At 40.0% G+C, this 18,744-nt stretch overlaps 1 protein-coding gene across 7 annotated transcripts in view; it reads right to left on the reverse strand.

Moving 5' to 3' along the window:
• CACNB1 (calcium voltage-gated channel auxiliary subunit beta 1) overlaps nt 1-18,744 on the reverse strand; it is a 2,104,836-nt gene that overhangs the window by 269,358 nt on the left and 1,816,734 nt on the right. For all 7 annotated transcript variants that reach the window (XM_044055375.1, XM_044055374.1, XM_044055371.1 and 4 more), the window contains one exon: nt 14,913-14,971. In XM_044055375.1, the coding sequence (XP_043911310.1) occupies nt 14,913-14,971 (59 nt within the window). The remainder of the gene's footprint in view (nt 1-14,912; nt 14,972-18,744) is intronic.

The raw sequence follows: 18,744 nt of genomic DNA on the forward strand, positions 1-18,744 counted from the left end.
ACAATGTATACAGATAGATGTAGGAACAATGTATAAGGAAAGATGAAAAACAATGTATAAGGAAAGATGTAGGAACAACATATAAGGAGAGATGTAGGAACAATGTATAAGGAGAGATGTAAGAACAATGTATAAGGAAAGATGAGAAACAATGTATAAGGAAAGATGTAGGAACACTGTATAAGGAGAGATGTAGGAACAATGTATAAGGAGAGATGTAGGTTCATAGCTTAGCTTAGTACTAAGCTAACTGCCCTTGTGAACCATTTTAAGCCTAGCCAATTATCCCTTGTGAGACTCAAACCCTGCACCTTGTGTTTGTAAAGCAAACACCTTAACCATTAGACCACCCTCCCATGTAGGAACAATGTATAAGGAGAGATGTAGGAACAACATATAAGGAGAGATGTAGGAACAATGTATAAGAAAAGATGTAGAAACAATGTCTAAGGAGAGATATAGGAACATTGTATAAGGAGAGATGTAGGAACAACGTATATGGAGAGATGTAGGAACAAGGAATAAGGAAAGATGTAGGAACAACGTATAAGGAGAGATGTTGGAACAAAGTATAAGGAGAGATGTTGGAACAATGTCTAAGGAGAGATGTAGGAACATTGTATAAGGAGAGATGTAGGAACAATGTATAAGGAGAGATGTAGGAACATTGTATAAGGAGAGATGTAGGAACATTGCATGAGGAGAGATGTAGGAACAATGTATAAGCAAAGATGTAGGAACAACAGAAAAGGAAAGATGAAGGAACAATGTATAAGGAGAGATACATATAAGGAGAGATGTAGGAACAATGTATAAGGAGAGATGTAGGAACATTGTATGAGGAGAGATGTAGGAACAATGTATAAGGAGAGATGTAGGAACATTGTATAAGGAGAGATGTAGGAACATTGCATGAGGAGAGATGTAGGAACAATGTATAAGGAAAGATGTAGGAACAATGTATAAGGAGAGATGTAGGAACAACATATAAGGAAAAATGTAGGAACAATGTATAAAGAGAGATGTAGGAACAATGGAAAAGGAAAGATGAATGAACAATGTATAAGGAGGGGTCTACTACTAATGCCCGAAACGACGATTCCCCGACAGAAAACTCACCGACGCCAGATGACCGACAGGTAAGTGTACCGACAGGGCGATTTGCCGACAGCGGAAAGACCAACAAGGGAATGTGCGATCGCGACGCGGTAAGTGTGCGATGGTGACGGAGTTAGGAGCGGTCAGGTAAGTGCTCGAGATTGTGGGATGTCGGGTTAGGCTGTGGGAAAGGTGAGTGTGTGTTCGTGTCGGAGGTATGGTTCGGGTAAGGTAAGTGTGTGCTAGTGAGGGACTGTAGTTTAGGGACGGGTTAAGTGAGTTAGGGTTAGGGTGCAGGTAGGTGATGTGTGCGTTAGTGTCGGAGCTAGGGCTAGGGGTGGGTTAAGTGGGTTAGGGTTAGGGTGCAGGTAGGTGATGTGTGCGTTAGTGTCGGAGCTTGGGCTAGGGGTGGGTTAAGGAGTTAGGGTTAGGGTGCAGGTAGGTGATGTGTGTAGTGTCGGAGCTTGGGCTAGGGGTGGGTTAAGTGAGTTAGGGTTAGGGTGCAGGTAGGTGATGTGCGTTAGTGTCGGAGCTTGGGCTAGGGGTTAAAGGAGTTAGGGTGCAGGTAGGTGAAGTGTGCGATAGTGTCGGACCTTAGGGTTAGGGTTTGGGTCAGGGCTAGTGTGCATGCTATGTAGTGTCGCGTGTTGTTTACGTTCCGTGTGTCGGTGTAATGGTGTTCGGTGTTTTGCGTTGTCGGGTTTGTGTGTTGTCGGTCATCTGGCGTCGGTGAGTTTTCTGTCGGGGAATCGTCGTGTCGGTAATTAGTAGTAGACCCATAAGGAGAGATACATAAAAGAAGAGATGTAGGAACATTGTTTAAGGAGAGATGTAGGAACAATGTATAAGGAGAGATGTAGGAACAATGTATAAGGAAAGATGTAGGAACAACGTATAAGGAAAGATGTAGGAACAATGTATAAGGAGAGATGTAGGAACAATGTATAAGGAGAGATGTAGGAACAATGTATAAGGAAAGATGTAGGAACAACGTATAAGGAAAGATGTAGGAACAATGTATAAGGAGAGATCTAGGAACATTGTATGAGGAGAGATGTAGGAACATTGTATTAGGAGAGAAGTGGGAACATTGCATGAGGAGAGATGTAGGAACAATGTATAAGGAGAGATGTAGGAACAATGTAAAAGGAGAGATGTAGGAACAATGTATAAAGAAAGATGTAGGAACAACGTATAAGGAAAGATGTAGGAACATTGTATAAGGAGAGATATCGGAACAATGTATAAGGAGAGATGTAGGAACAATGTATAAGGAAAGATGTAGGAAATATGTATAAGGAGAGATGTACGAACAATGAATAAGGAAAGATGTAGGAACAACGAATAAGGAGAGATGTAGGAACAATGTATAAGGAGAGATGTAGGAACATTGTATAAGGAGAGATGTAACAAAGACATATAAGGAGAGATGTAGGAACAATGTATAAGGAAAGATGTAGGAAGAATGTATAAGGAGAGATGTAGGAACAATGGAAAAGGAAAGACGAAAGAAGAATGTATAAGGGAAGATACATATAAGGAGAGATGTAGGAACATTGTAAAAGGAGAGATGTAGGAACATTGTATAAGGAGAGATGTAGGAACATTGTATGAGGAGAGATGTAGGAACAATGTATAAGGAGAGATGTAGGAACAATGTATAAGGAGAGATGTAGGAACAATGTATAAGGAGAGATGTAGAACAATGTGTTAGAAAAGATGCAGGAACAACGTATAAGGAAAGATGTAGGAACATTGTATAAGGAGAGATATAGGAACAATGTATAAGGAGAGATGTAGGAACAATGTATAAGTAGAGATGTAGGAACAATGTATAAGGAAAGATGTAGGAACAATGTATAAGGAGAGATGTAGGAACATTGTATAAGGAGAGATAAAGGAACAATGTATAAGGAGAGATGTAGGAACATTGTATACGGAGAGATCTAAGAACAACGTATAAGGAGAGTTGTAGGAGCAATGGATAAGGAAAGATGCAGGAACAATGTATAAGGAGAGATGTAGGAACATTGTACAAGGAGAGATGTAGGAACAACATATAAGGAGAGATGTAGGAACAATGTATACGGAAAGATGTAGGAACAACGTATAAGGAGAGATGTAGGAACAATGTATAAGGAGAGATATAGGAACACTGTATAAGGAAAGATGTAGGAACAACATATAAGGAAAGACGTAGGAACAATGTATAAGGAGAGATGTAGGAACAATGTATAAGGAAAGATGAGAAACAATGTATAAGGAAAGATGTAGGAACACTGTACAAGGAGAGATGTAGGAACAATGTATAAGGAGAGATGTAGGAAGAATGTATAAAGAAAGATGAAGGAACAACGTATAAGGAGAGATGTAGGAACAATGTATAAGGAGAGATGTAGGAACAATGTATAAGGAAAGATGTAGGAACAATGTATAAGGAGAGATATAGCAACAATGTATAAGAGGAGATGTAGGAACATTGTATAAGGAGAGATGTAGCAACGACATATAAGCAGAGATGTAGGAATAATGTATAAGGAGAGATGTAGGAACAATTGAAAAGGAAAGATGAAGGAACAATGTATAAGGAGAGATACATATAAGGAGAGATGTAGGAACATTGTATAAGGAGAGATGTAGGAACAATGTATAAGGAGAGATGTAGGAACAATGTATAAGGAGAGATGTAGGAACATTGTATAAGGAGAGATGTTGGAACATTGTATGAGGAGAGATGTAGGAACAATGTATGAGGAGAGATGTAGGAACAATGTATAAGGAAAGATGTAGGAACAACGTATAAGGAAAGATGTAGGAACATTGTATATGGAGAGATATAGGAACAATTTATAAGGAGAGATGTAGGAACAACGTATAAGTAGAGATGTAGGAACAATGTATAAGGAGAGATGTAGGAACATTGTATAAGGAGAGATATAGGAACAATGTATAAGGATAGCTGTAGGAACATTGTATAAGGAGATATGTAGGAACAACGTATAAGGAGAGATGTAGGAACAATGGATAAGGAAAGATGCAGGAACAATGTATAAGGAGACATGAAGGAACAATGTATACGGAGAGATGTAGGAACATTGTACAAGGAGAGATGTAGGAACAACATATAAGGAGAGATGTAGGAACAATGTATATGGAAAGATGTAGGAACAACGTATAAGGAGAGATGTAGGAACAATGTATCAGCAGAGATATAGGAACAATGTATAAGGAAAGATGTAGGAACAACATATAAGGAAAGATGTAGGAACAACGTATAAGGAGAGATGTAGGAACAATGTACAAGGAGATATGTTGGAACAATGTATAAGGAAAGATGTAGGAACAACGTATAAGGAAAGATGTAGGAACAACGTATAAAGAGAGATGTAGGAACAATGTATAAGGAGAGATGTAGGAACAATAAATAAGGAAAGATGAGAAACAATGTATAATGAAAGATGTAGGAACAACATATAAGGAAAGATGTTAGAACAACATATAAGGAAAGATGTAGGAACAATGTATAAGGAGAGATGTAGGAACAATGTATAAGGAAAGATGAGAAACAATATATAAGGAAAGATATAGGAACAATGTATAAGGAGACATGTAGGAACAATGTATAAGGAGAGATGCAGGAACAATGTATAAGGAGAGATACGTATAAAAAGAGATGTAGGAACAATGTATAAGGAGATATGTAGGAACAATGTATAAGGAAAGATGTAGGAACAATGTATAAGGAAAGATGTAGGAACAACGTATAAAGAGAGATGTAGGAACAATGTATAAGGAAAGATGTAGGAACAACTTATATGGAGAGATGTAGGAACAATATTTAAGGAAAGATGTAGGAACAATGTATAAGGAGAGATGTAGGAACAATGTATAAGGAAAGATGTAGGAGCAATGTATAAGGAAAGATGTAGGAGCAACGTAAAAGGAGAGATGTAGGAACAACGTATAAGGAAAGATGTAGGACAATGCATGAGGAGAGATGTAGGAACAATGTGTAAGGAAAGATGAGTAACAGTGTATAAGGAAAGATGCAGGAACAACATATAAAGAGAGATGTAGGAACAATGTATGAGGAGAGATGTAGGAACAATGTATAAGGAAAGATGAGAAACAATTTATAAGGAAAGATGTAGGAACAATGTATGAGGATAGATGTAGGAACAATGTATAAGGAAAGATGAGAAACAATGTATAAGGAAAGATGTAGGAACAACTTATAAGGAGAGATGTAGGAACAATGTATAAGGAAAGATGAGAAACAATGTATAAGGAAAGATGTAGGAACAATGTATAAGGAAAGATGTAGGAACAATGTATAAGGAGAGATATAGGAACAGTTTATAAGGAAAGATGTAGAAACATCATATAAGGAAAGACGTAGGAATAATATATAAAGAGAGATGTAGGAACAATGTATAAGGAAAGATGTAGGAACAATGTATAAGGAAAGGTGTAGGAACAACATATAAGGAGAGATGTAGGAACAATGTATATGGAGAGACGTAGGAACAATATATAAGGAAAGATGAGAAACAATGTATAAGGAAAGATTTTTGAACAACATATAAGGAAAGATGTAGGAACAACATATAAGGAAAGATATAGGAACAATGTATAAGGAGAGATGTAGGAACAATGTATAAGGAAAGATGAGAAACAATGTATAAGGAAAGATGTAGGAACACTGTACAAGGAGAGATGTAGGAACAATGTATAAGGAGAGATGTAGGAAGAATGTATAAAGAAAGATGAAGGAACAACGTATAACGAGAGATATAGCAACAATGTATAAGAGGAGATGTAGGAAGAATGTATAAGGAGAGATGTAGGAACAATGGAAAAATAAAGATGAAGGAACAATGTATAAGGAGAGATACATAAAAGGAGAGATGTAGGAACATTGTATAAGGAGAGATGTAGGAACATTGTATGAGGAGAGATGTAGGAACATTGCATGAGGAGAGATGTAGGAACAATGTATAAGGAAAGATGTAGGAACAACACATAAGGAAAGATGTAGGAACAACGTATAAGGAGAGATGTAGGAACAATGTATAAGGAGATATGCTGGAACAATGTATAAGGAAAGATGCAGGAACAATGTATAAGGAAAGATGCAGGAACAACGTATAAGGAAAGATGTAGGAACAACGTATAAAGAGAGATGTAGGAATAATGTATAAGGAGAGATGTAGGAACAATATATAAAGAAAGATGAGAAACAATGTATAAGGAAAGATGTTAGAACAACATATAAGGAAAGATGTAGGAACAATGTATAAGGAGAGATGTAGGAACAATGTATAAGGAAAGATGAGAAACAATGTATAAGAAAAGATGTAGGAACAATGTATAAGGAGACATGTAGGAACAATGTATAAGGAGGGATGTAGAAACAATGAATAAAGAGAGATGTAGGAGCAACGTATAAGGAGAGGTGTAGGAACAGCATATAAGGAGAGATGTAGGAACAATGTATAAGGAGAGATGCAGGAACAATGTATAAGGAGAGATACGTATAAGGAGAGATGTAGGAACAATGGATAAGGAAAGATGTAGGAACAACGTATAAGGAGAGATGTAGGAACAATGTATAAGGAGAGATGTAACAACAAATACGGAGAGATGTAGGAACAATGTATAAGGAGAGATGTAGGAACAACGTGTAAGGAAAGATGCAGAAACAACGTATAAGGAGAGATGTAGGAACAACGTATAAGGAGAGATGTAGGAACAATGTATAAGGAAAGATGAAATACAATGTGTAAGGAAAGATGAAAAACAATGTATAAGGAAAGATGAAAAACAATGTGTAAGGAAAGATGAAATACAATGTATAAGGAAAGATGTAGGAACAATGTATAAGGAAAGATGTAGGAACAATGTATAAGGAAAGATGCAAAACAATGTATAAGGAAAGATGTAGGAACAATGTATAAGGAAAGATGTATGAACAATGTTTAAGGAAAGATGAAAAACAATGTTTTTGAGAGATGTAGGAACAACGTATAAGGAAAGATGCAGGAACAATGTATAAGGAAAGATGTAGGAACAATGTATAAGGAGAGATGCAGGAACAATGTACAAGGAAAGATGAGAAACAATGTATAAGGAAAGATGTAGGAACACTGTATAAGGGGAAGTATAGGAACAATGTATAAGGAGAGATGTAGAAACAACGTATAAGGAGAGATGTAGGAACAATGGATAAGGAAAGATGTAAGAACAATGTATAAGGAGAGATACGTATAAGGAGAGATGTAGGAACAACATATAAGGAGAGATGTAGGAACACTGTATAAGGAGAGATGTAGGAACAATGTATAAGGACAGATGTAGGAACAATGTATAAGGAAAGATGTAGGAACAACTTATACGGAGAAATGTAGGAACAATATATAAGGAAAGATTTAGGAACAACGTATAAGGAGAGATGTAGGAACAATGTATAAGGAAAGATGTAGGAGCAATGTATAAGGAAAGATGTAGGAACAACGTATAAGGAGAGATGTAGGAACAACGTATAAGGAGAGATGTAGGAACAAAGTATAAGGAAAGATGTAGAAACAATGTATGAGGAGAGATGTAGGAATAATGTATAAGGAAAGATGAGTAACAGTGTATAAGGAAAGATGCAGGAACAACGTATAAGGAGAGATTTAGGAACAATGTATAAGGAAAGATGAGAAACAATTTATAAGGAAAGTTGTAGGAACAATGTATGAGGAGAGATGTAGGAACAATGTATAAGGAAAGATGAGAAACAATGTATAAGGAAAGATGTAGGAACAACGTATAAGGAAAGATGTAGGAACAACGTATAAGGAGAGATGTAGGAACAATGTATAAGGAAAGATGTAGGAACATTGTATACGGAGAGATGTAGGAATAACATATAAGGAGAGATGTAGGAACAATGTATGAGGAGAGATGTAGGAACAATGTATGAGGAGAGATGTAGGAACAATGTATGAAGAGAGATGTAGGAACAATGTATAAGGAAAGATGAGAAACAATATATAAGGAAAGATGTAGGAACAATGTATAAGGAGACATGTAGGAACAACGTATAAGGAGAGATGTAGGAACAATGTATAAGTAAAGATGTATGAACAACGTATAAGAAGAGGTGTAGGAACAATTATAAGGAGAGATGTAGGAACAATGTATAAGGAAATATGTAGGAGCAACGTATAAGGAAAAATGTAGGAACAATATATAAGGAAAGATGTATGAACAATGTATAAGGAAAGATGAAAAACAATGTTTAAGGAGAAATGTAGGAACAACGTATAAGGAAAGATGTAGGAACAATGTATAAGGAAATAGGAAAAACAATATATAAGGAAAGATGTAGGAACAATGTATAAGGAGAGATGTAGGAACAATGTATAAGGAGAAGTATAGGAACAATGTATAAGGAGAGATGTAGGAACATTGTATAAGGAGAGATGTAGGAACAACGTATAAGGAGAGTTGTAGGAACAATGTATAAGGAAAGATGTAGGAACAACGTATAAGGAGAGATGTAGGAACACAGTATAAGGAGAGATGTAGGAACAATGTATAAGGAGAGATGTAGGAACAATGTATAAGGAAAGATGTAGGGACAACGTATATGGAGAGATGTAGGAACAATATATAAGGAAAGATGTAGGAACAATGTATAAGGAGAGATGTTGGAACAATGTATGAGGAGAGATGTAGAACAATGTATAAGGAAAGATGAGAAACAATGTATAAGGAAAGATGCAGGAACAATGTATAAGGAGACATGTAGGTACAATGTATAAGGAGAGATGTATGAACATTCTATAAGGAGAGATGTAGAAACAACATATAAGGAGAGATGTAGGAGCAATGTATAAGGAAAGATGTAGGAACAACGTTTAAGAAGAGATGTTGGAACAATTATAAGGAGGGATGTAGGAACAATGTATAAGGAAAGATGTAGGAACAAGGTATACCGAGAGATGTAGGAACAATATATAAGGAAAGATGTAGGTGCAACGTATAAGGAGAGATGTAGGAACAATGTATGAGGAGAGATATAGGAACAATGTATAAGGAAAGATGAGAAACAATGTATAAGGATAGATGTAGGAACAATGTATAAGGAGACATGTAGGTACAATGTGTAAGGAGAGCTGTATGAACATTCTATAAGGAGAGATGTAGGAACAACGTATAAGGAGAGATGTAGGAACAATGTATAAGGAAAAATGTAGGAACAATGTATAAGAAGAGATGTGGGAACAATTATAAGGCATGATGTAGGAACATGCAGAGAATAAGAGGTAGCTGTAGCTCCAGAGACTGAGAGTGTTGGCACCAAAAGTTTTTAAGGTACCATTGCAGTTTTCACATGTGAATTCTGGCCAAGGGCACCTGCAGGATGCAGGAGGCTATGTACCCCAGAGCTTGCAGGAACTTCCTTGCTATGAGCTGTGTCCAGTAGAGCTCTCAAGTAGGTCATCTGTCTTGTGGGCTGGAAAAGGGATTTTTCCTTGTTGATGGTAAATCCCAGAAAGGTAAGGAGGGCTTAGACAAAGTTGAGGTCCTGCAGGAGCTTTTCCCTGCTGTCTGCCTGGATGAGACAACTGTCCAAGTAGGGGTAAATTTGTATGTTTTTCTGCCTGCAGAATGCAATGATAAAGCCCAGGAATTTGGTGAAAACTCTGGGAGCAGTAGATAAGCCAAAGGGCAGAGCAGAGAATTGAAAGTGTTGTGAGCCTGCTCTGAAGTGAAGGAACCTTCTGCAGGATTCCCTTATAGGGATATGGAGGTAGGCATCCTTCAGATCTAGGGCAACTAGCCAGGAATTTTGAGTCAGCATGGGCAAACATTTTTGGAGTGTAAGCATTTTGAATTTTTGCACTAGCAGGAAAAAGTTTAGCATGGACAGATCCACAAACGAAACAGCATGGACAGAGCTAGAATAGGGCACTAAGTGCCCTCTTTCCTGGGTACTAGGAACAATCTTGAATAAAACTCTTTTCCAGCTTGTTCCTGAGGTACAGGCTCCACTGCCCCTTGAGCACAAAGTTTCTGAATTTGGCAGAGGGCCTCTGCCTGCTGATTTGCTGGCATGTCCGGGTACCTTGATAAGTGTGGGTTCTGTTTGAATGAGAATCTGTATCCTTGGGAAATGATTTTTTGGACCCACTGATCTGCTGTGATGGCTAGCTAGTTGTCTTTGAAAAGGGATAGCCTTCCTCACAGCCTGTGGGAGGGAGAGGGGGGTAGATGAGTCATTGTGAGTCCTTAGGGTAGGGAGTGGACTTAGAACTTCCTACCCTGGAGGTTGTAGAGGTCCATTGTCTGGGCCTCAGCTGGCTTTGTAGTTGCTGCTGGGGGGGGGGTCTATCCCTGCACCCTTTGTTTTGCACAGGCTTTGATTGGAAAGGAAAGGACCAGTGTTTGGTGGGAAAGTTCCTGCTGAACCTGGGAGGTTGTACTTGGAGGAAATCTTTCACTGTGTGCATTTACTTGGCCTTATCCTCCATTCTCTTGATCACTTCTTCCGCCTTAGATCCAAACAAGCGGTCCTTATCTAGGGGTGCGTCTAGGAGTTTGGCTTTAACATGATCAGGCAGAGGCTGTATTCCTTATCTAGGGGGGCATCTAGGAGTTTGAATTTAACATGATCAGGCATAGGCTGTATTCCTTATCTAGGGGGCATCTAGGAGTTTGAATTTAACATGATCAGGCAGAGGCTGTATTCCTTATCTAGGGGGGCATCTAGGAGTTTGAATTTAACATGATCAGGCAGAGGCTGTATTCCTTATCTAGGGGTGCAGCTAGGAGTTTGGCTTTAACATGATCAGGCAGAGGCTGTATTCCTTATGTAGGGGGGCATCTAGGAGTTTGAATTTAACATGATCAGGCAGAGGCTGTATTCCTTATCTAGGGGGGCATCTAGGAGTTTGGCTTTAACATGATCAGGCAGAGGCTGTATTCCTTATCTAGGGGCATCTAGGAGTTTGGCTTTAACATGATCAGGCAGAGGCTGTATTCCTTATCTAGGGGGGCATCTAGGAGTTTGGCTTTAACATGATCAGGCAGAGGCTGTATTCCTTATCTAGGGGGGCATCTAGGAGTTTGGCTTTAACATGATCAGGCAGAGGCTGTATTCCTTATCTAGGGGGGCATCTAGGAGTTTGGCTTTAACATGATCAGGCAGAGGCTGCATTCCTTATCTAGGGGTGCGTCTAGGAGTTTGAATTTAACATGATCAGGCAGAGGCTGTATTCCTTATCTAGGGGTGCAGCTAGGAGTTTGGCTTTAACATGATCAGGCAGAGGCTGTATTCCTTATCTAGGGGTGCGTCTAGGAGTTTGAATTTAACATGATCAGGCAGAGGCTGTATTCCTTATCTAGGGGGGCATCTAGGAGTTTGGCTTTAACATGATCAGGCAGAGGCTGTATTCCTTATCTAGGGGGGCATCTAGGAGTTTGGCTTTAACATGATCAGGCAGAGGCTGTATTCCTTATCTAGGGGTGCATCTAGGAGTTTGGCTTTAACATGATCAGGCAGAGGCTGTATTCCTTATCTAGGGGTGCAGCTAGGAGTTTGAATTTAACATGATCAGGCAGAGGCTGTATTCCTTATCTAGGGGGGCATCTAGGAGTTTGGCTTTAACATGATCAGGCAGAGGCTGTATTCCTTATCTAGGGGTGCGTCTAGGAGTTTGGCTTTAACATGATCAGGCAGAGGCTGTATTCCTTATCTAGGGGGGCATCTAGGAGTTTGGCTTTAACATGATCAGGCAGAGGCTGTATTCCTTATCTAGGGGTGCGTCTAGGAGTTTGGCTTTAACATGATCAGGCAGAGGCTGTATTCCTTATCTAGGGGTGCATCTAGGAGTTTGGCTTTAACATGATCAGGCAGAGGCTGTATTCCTTATCTAGGGGTGCGTCTAGGAGTTTGGCTTTAACATGATCAGGCTGAGGCTGTATTCCTTATCTATGGGGGCATCTAGGAGTTTGGCTTTAACATGATCAGGCAGAGGCTGTATTCCTTATCTAGGGGTGCGTCTAGGAGTTTGGCTTTAACATGATCAGGCAGAGGCTGTATTCCTTATCTAGGGGTGCATCTAGGAGTTTGGCTTTAACATGATCAGGCAGAGGCTGTATTCCTTATCTAGGGGTGCATCTAGGAGTTTGGCTTTAACATGATCAGGCAGAGGCTGTATTCCTTATCTAGGGGGGCATCTAGGAGTTTGGCTTTAACATGATCAGGCAGAGGCTGTATTCCTTATCTAGGGGTGCGTCTAGGAGTTTGGCTTTAACATGATCAGGCAGAGGCTGTATTCCTTATCTAGGGGGGCATCTAGGAGTTTGGCTTTAACATGATCAGGCAGAGGCTATATTCCTTATCTAGGGGTGCGTCTAGGAGTTTGGCTTTAACATGATCAGGCAGAGGCTGTATTCCTTATCTAGGGGGGCATCTAGGAGTTTGAATTTAACATGCTCAAGCAGCGGCTGCTCTTTCAGCCATGCATGTCTCCTAATGACTGACCCCGCAACAGCAGCCATGCTGGAGGTTTCTAGGGCATCAAATCCACAGTGCAGGGAATGCTTTGCCACTTGAGAACTGGAGTGCTAGAGCTCTGCCAGTTCTCTGGAAGATGAACTGTCTGGCAAGGAGGAAATTCTTTGCTTTAAGAGTTCCAGATATTTAAGCTTATGGAACTGGCAGTTAAGAGCTCTGATAGCTAAGGTAGCAGAGGTGTATACCTTTTTTCACCATCTGTCTATGGCTCTGCTATCCTTGTCAGAAGGAAATGGATTTTTTAGAGGAACTGGCCCTAGCCCCTTTGGATCCCTGGGTGATGACCACTGGGTCGCTGCAGGGTTTTTGAATAAATATTTGTGGGTGTATGGCACCTTCTAATACCTATCTGGATTTCTGGTTGCAGGAGGCAGGGCATCAGGGGTGATGCTAGACTCCATAAATACATACTCTACCACATCCAAAATGGGAGAAATGGCTAAGGGCTTATGCTGGAGAAGGTCCAGAAGCTCTCTTAGTCTCTTCTTAGACTGAGGTAGCCCTGAGTTTCCCAATGGAAGTGTTCCCTGAGGGCATGTAAGGTCTCGCCAAAAGATAGTCCTGGGGGGGGGTGCAGATGGGATGGATTCCTCTTCATCAGAGACCTCAAAGGTAGTAAGAGGTTGCTGTTCATTGTTTGAATCCAGAAAGTCTGATTCCTCAGTGTCAGGTTCAGAGAGGATCTCTGGGAAATGCCCCTTTTGCTTTTGGCTGGGGTCGTCTGCCTCTGATTAGTGTGTACGATCCTCATCCATCTTAAGTAGCTGCTGTGACTGTGCAGGCTGGGCCTGAGGAAGATGGTGACTGGGAATTGTTTTTATAGGAGTGGCCTTGCTTTTAGGCCTCAGTGTTTCAATGGGCCTGGATGCAGCTGAGGCTGGAGGTATGGCCATCGGTTTGTGTCTGGCATCGGCTATCTGAAAGGCCTCCTCTGAAGCTGGTGCCTGCAGAGCGGCTCCAGACCCAACCGAGGGGATGACAACTGATGGATCCACAGGCGTAGTCTGATCCGTCAGCATACCGGACTCTGAAAGGGTCTTGGTAGAGGCCTGCACTGGCTATGCAGCTGTTAACAGGGGCTGCGTAGTCACCTCACTGAATTCCGCTGTGCTAGTGGTCTTCAGGTTGGAAGCGTCTGTAGGTCTAAGTTTGTCTGATCTGTCTTTTTCTTTATCTTTTCTCTTTTTGGGGAAATCCACAGGAGGTTGACCGATGGATGCCATTACGTACTGAGAAGGGATCTCCTTAAAATGTCTGGCTACAAATTCAGCTCTATGGCAGATGACCCTAGCATTAAAGAGAGGACAGAACCGACACCTAAAGATGTTGAGGTCTGGGCCTAAACAAGTTATACACAGATGATGGAAGTCTTGGTGTGGTATTTGTTTTCCACAGTGGAGACAATTATTTACTTTTTTCAGACATCGGTTAGTGCAAGAAAAAGATCCCCAACAGGATACTTAGCTTTAGTCATTTTTTCGTCTTCACGCTGGCAATGGCTGACTGATGCACACACAAACCACTTCTGCTTTGGGCTCCACGGCAAGAAAGACTGATGTAATGGTGTCAGCTACCTTGCTTTATACCACTAATGATTTGACATCAGTCCCTGCCCTGGCGACCTGCAGATGACGCAGGAGGGATACTCTTTACTCTGGTATTCAGGCCAGCCGAGGTCTACCTAGCAGGAATAACCTACAAGTGATGACTGCAACAGTGAAACATGAAGAACATCAAGCACTGTCTGTCTAGATGAAATAAATAATTGCAGTAATTTATTGTTACTTTGAAAAAATAAATGGCTAAAAACAGGTATTCGGCTCCTCTTCTAAATTAATTTATTAAGGATTAAGGACAACAAAAAATAGATATTTCTTATTTAGATGCTTTGGGGCATACAATGACATTCATTCAGAAAACAGATATGAATTGAATGCACAATAATAAAATGAATATTTTTTATCATTCAAATAATTATGTTTGCTACTGCAAACACACAGTACAAAGCACAAATAGTGAAATGGAAACTTTATCTAAACAACAGGGAATTACTATAATCCATCACTTGAGAGATAACAGACTCCATAGCCCAAGTACTTCATGTGCCTATCTGTCTGGTTAGCCATCTCACTCCCTCTATCTATCTATTTTACAGCAAAATAAGTGGTGTGACACAAAGCCAAGCCCCAGGTTACAGGCGATGTCAAACATCAACATACTTCTATATTCTTTACTTACTTACCTTCCTTCGAATCTGTGCTTAAGAAAGTCGAACAATGCTTTCTGCATCATGTCTGTCACCTGTAGAAAAGATACAACAATCCATTAGCAGTTTCTATGAGCCAAGAAAATCCTTGCTATCTGGTGTCAGTGACTTGTTGCTAAAGTAGAATTTACAAAGTAAGAAAAACACACACGACTTGAAACAGTTATCATACATCAGTATTAATGAACTACGTTAAAGGATACTATTACCTGAGATGATGGTAAGCATGTGACCTGAAACTCATACCATAAATCACATGACATTGCTAAAGTCTGCACCTGAAACTCAAACCATAAATCATATGACATTGCTAAAGACTGCACCTGAAACTCATACCATAAATCATATGACATTGCTAAAGTCTGCACCTGAAACTCATACCATAAATCACGACATTGCTGAAGTCTGCACTAGGGTGAACGGCTTTTCAGCTAGCTTTGAGATGTGATGGTACAACCACTGACGCCCTCCAAACAGCAAATATAAATATTCATATCTGAAAACTGTCAAACTACCAAAACTATGTTACATGAAACTGACATATGTGGCCCTAAAATATTTATGCAAATTCAGCTGGTGCAGTACATTGTATGACACAGGTTATCAGGGGAAAACTTAAAGAAGAAATCAATAAGAAATGCACAGTGCTTAATTCTCAGGTCAGTTTTATAATAATAAAATTAATAGCTATGACATAGGTGTGAATAAATATAGCTGTGTGACAGTTTGTCATGAACTGTCATACTGCCAAACTTTTAACATCAGTACTAGGCCTACTAGCAACAAGGTTACTCAACACTGAGGGTACAAAAGAATTGTTTTACCCCTAAAAATAAGCGGCTTCATAGTTAGTATATATACGGTCATTAGGGTATGGAATGCACAGCCCTCCATATTGGGGTGATAGACAGAGCCGGATCCAGCACTAGCCAACCTAGGAAATGGCCTATGGCCCACTACCATGTGTGGGCACACTAGATGGGGAGTCTGCCTCAAAAACTTACATTTCTTCTTTAAGAATGCAGTCTGCATGTGTAATATTTCTTCTTTAAGGGACACGTGCAGAGTGTATCCTTAGTAGCATCTTGTATCTCTAGTACTATGCAAGTGCATTTAAACTGAAATGGAATGGTGATTTTGGATTTAGGCTGAAGCTGTTATGTTAACATTCTCATTCTGGACAAATATGGCATTCATGAAGGCAATAGCAGGTTAGGGAGAACTGTGTGTGTAAATAAAAGGCCCCAGTTAAACATGGCAGGTTGGTTGACTCATTCAGGCTTAAACCCTGTACGTTCAATACAGGTCCCTACAGCTCGATTACTTCTGTGAAACAGTTCCAAACTTTTCAAGGACTGTAGAGTTTCAGTGCGTTTTCAAGGAAGTTTGAGTTTCAAGGAAAGAGACATTTACTGTTGCTCATGCTAAGTCTATTTTCAATGTAACAGTTTTGTTTAGCAAATGGTCATCATCAGTGTTTGTGCTATACATTTTAAAAGCAGTATTAGTAGAAGAACAGGTAGCATACTTGCCTTTGGTGCTGAAGGCTGTGGGTTCTACTCCCACACCATGTACATGGAGTGCTGATATTGCAGTGTCCCCTTTAAGGGGGGATGAGGGTGCTGCACTCCTGATTGTGTTTAGACATACAAATTTAAAACACAGTGGTGCTGTATTATATAAGGAATGTAATTTAATACAATCAAGATGGTGTATCGAAGAACACATGCATGTATGTACAACCATGTAAATGACTGCATAAAGACTGCTTATCTACTAACATTAAGCCCAAAGCAAACTCTAAAAACAAACCACTCTGTTGGAATCCTAACCTACAAAAGGAAAAAGGTCATGAAGGTCACGGCTAAAAGCAGGAAAAGTAACCCCCTTAATGATCGGAGCGCTCTAATTAAACTGAACAGGAAACTAGAAGGACTAAACCCCCTTAATGACTGGAGCTCTCTAATTAAACTGAACAGGAAACTAGGAGGACTAAACCCCCTTAATGATCGGAGCTCTCTAATTAAACTGAACAGGAAACTAGGAGGACAAAACCCCCTTAATGATCGGAGCTCTCTAATTAAACTGAACAGGAAACAAGAAGGACTAAACCCCCTTAATGATCGGAGCTCTCTAATTAAACTGAACAGGAAACTAGGAGGACAAAACCCCCTTAATGATCGGAGCTCTCTAATTAAACTGAACAGGAAACTAGAAGGACTAAACCCCATTAATGATCGGAGCTCTCTAATTAAACTGAACAGGAAACAAGAAGGACTAAACCCCCTTAATGATCGGAGCTCTCTAATTAAACTGAACAGGAAACTAGGAGGACAAAACCCCCTTAATGATCGGAGCTCTCTAATTAAACTGAACAGGAAACAAGAAGGACTAAACCCCCTTAATGATCGGAGCTCTCTAATTAAACTGAACAGGAAACTAGGAGGACAAAACCCCCTTAATGATCGGAGCTCTCTAATTAAACTGAATAGGAAACTGGGAGGACTAAACCCCCTTAATGATCGGAGCTCTCTAATTGAACTGAACAGGAAACTAGGAGGACTAAACCCCCTTAATGATCAGAGCTCTCTAATTAAACTAAAAAGGAAACTAGGAGGACTAAACCCCCTTAATGATCAGAGCTCTCTAATTAAACTGAATAGGAAACTACAAGGACTAAACCCCCTTAATGATCGGAGCTCTCTAATTAAACTGAATAGGAAACTAGGAGGACTAAACCCCCTTAATGATCGGAGCTCTCTAATTAAACTGAATAGGAAACTTATAGAGGACTAAACCCCCTTAATGATTGGAGCTCTCTAATTAAACTGAACAGGAAACTAGAAGGACTAAACCCCCTTAATGATCAGAGCTCTCTAATTAAACTGAACAGGAAACTAGGAAGACTAATTAAGTCCAACAAGGCCAATTATGAGTTCCAGATAGCTTCATAGGCTAAAGACAACCACAAGGCCTTCTACAGCTATGTCCAAAACCTCAAAGGCAGCACAAATTAGTGTACCAAACTGGTGGTCAAATGGTGTAACTTTCAGTGAGCAAAGCGACATAGTGAATTTGCTGGCTGACAAATTCATCTCATACTCCCCCAATGAAATACCTGCCAGTATAATCCCTCCAACTATTACAAGGGAGCAGGTCATGATGGCGCTCATTAAGGTGAAAAGCACAGCCTCAATGGACCACCAACAATATCCTGGGATACCTCCTAAATAGCTGGAAACATGACATATCAGGACACTTGGGTGACTTTTCAACTACAGCCTCAAAAGAGGCTTTACACCACGACAAAGGAGGACTTTTTAAATAGTTATATCACTTCACAAGAGTGGACCATCATCCAACCATGGAAACTACAAACCTATTAGTCTGACTAGTCTAATATGCAAAGCCATGGAATGAATTAATAAGGACACAATTAACAAAGACATAGGCAACCTTCAGACATTGGACCCCACCCAGTTTGGCTTTGTCAAGGGAATATCATGCCTACTACACCGGTTGGACTTCTTTGAGAAGATCATCAAGACAATGAATAAGGGGAAAATGGCACATACCACCTACCTGGACCTGGCTATGGTCCTAGGAAGTCAGAATTGGTGCTTCCACCTCCACTAAGAGACCAGTAACTGGCAGGGTACCTTAGGGCTCCATGCTGGGATTGCTTATATCTGGCATCTACTTTTCGGAGGTAAAAGCTAATGTCAAGGGCCCTTAGCTGACCAAGTTCACAGATAAGTGCAAATTGGGAACTATGACAGATTTCCTCCATGACATGACTAGTGCTAAA

The sequence above is a fragment of the Protopterus annectens genome, chromosome 13.part0, assembly GCF_019279795.1.
Source record: "Protopterus annectens isolate FY-2018-M chromosome 13.part0, PAN1.0, whole genome shotgun sequence".
NCBI classification, from domain to species: Eukaryota; Metazoa; Chordata; order Ceratodontiformes; family Protopteridae; genus Protopterus; species Protopterus annectens.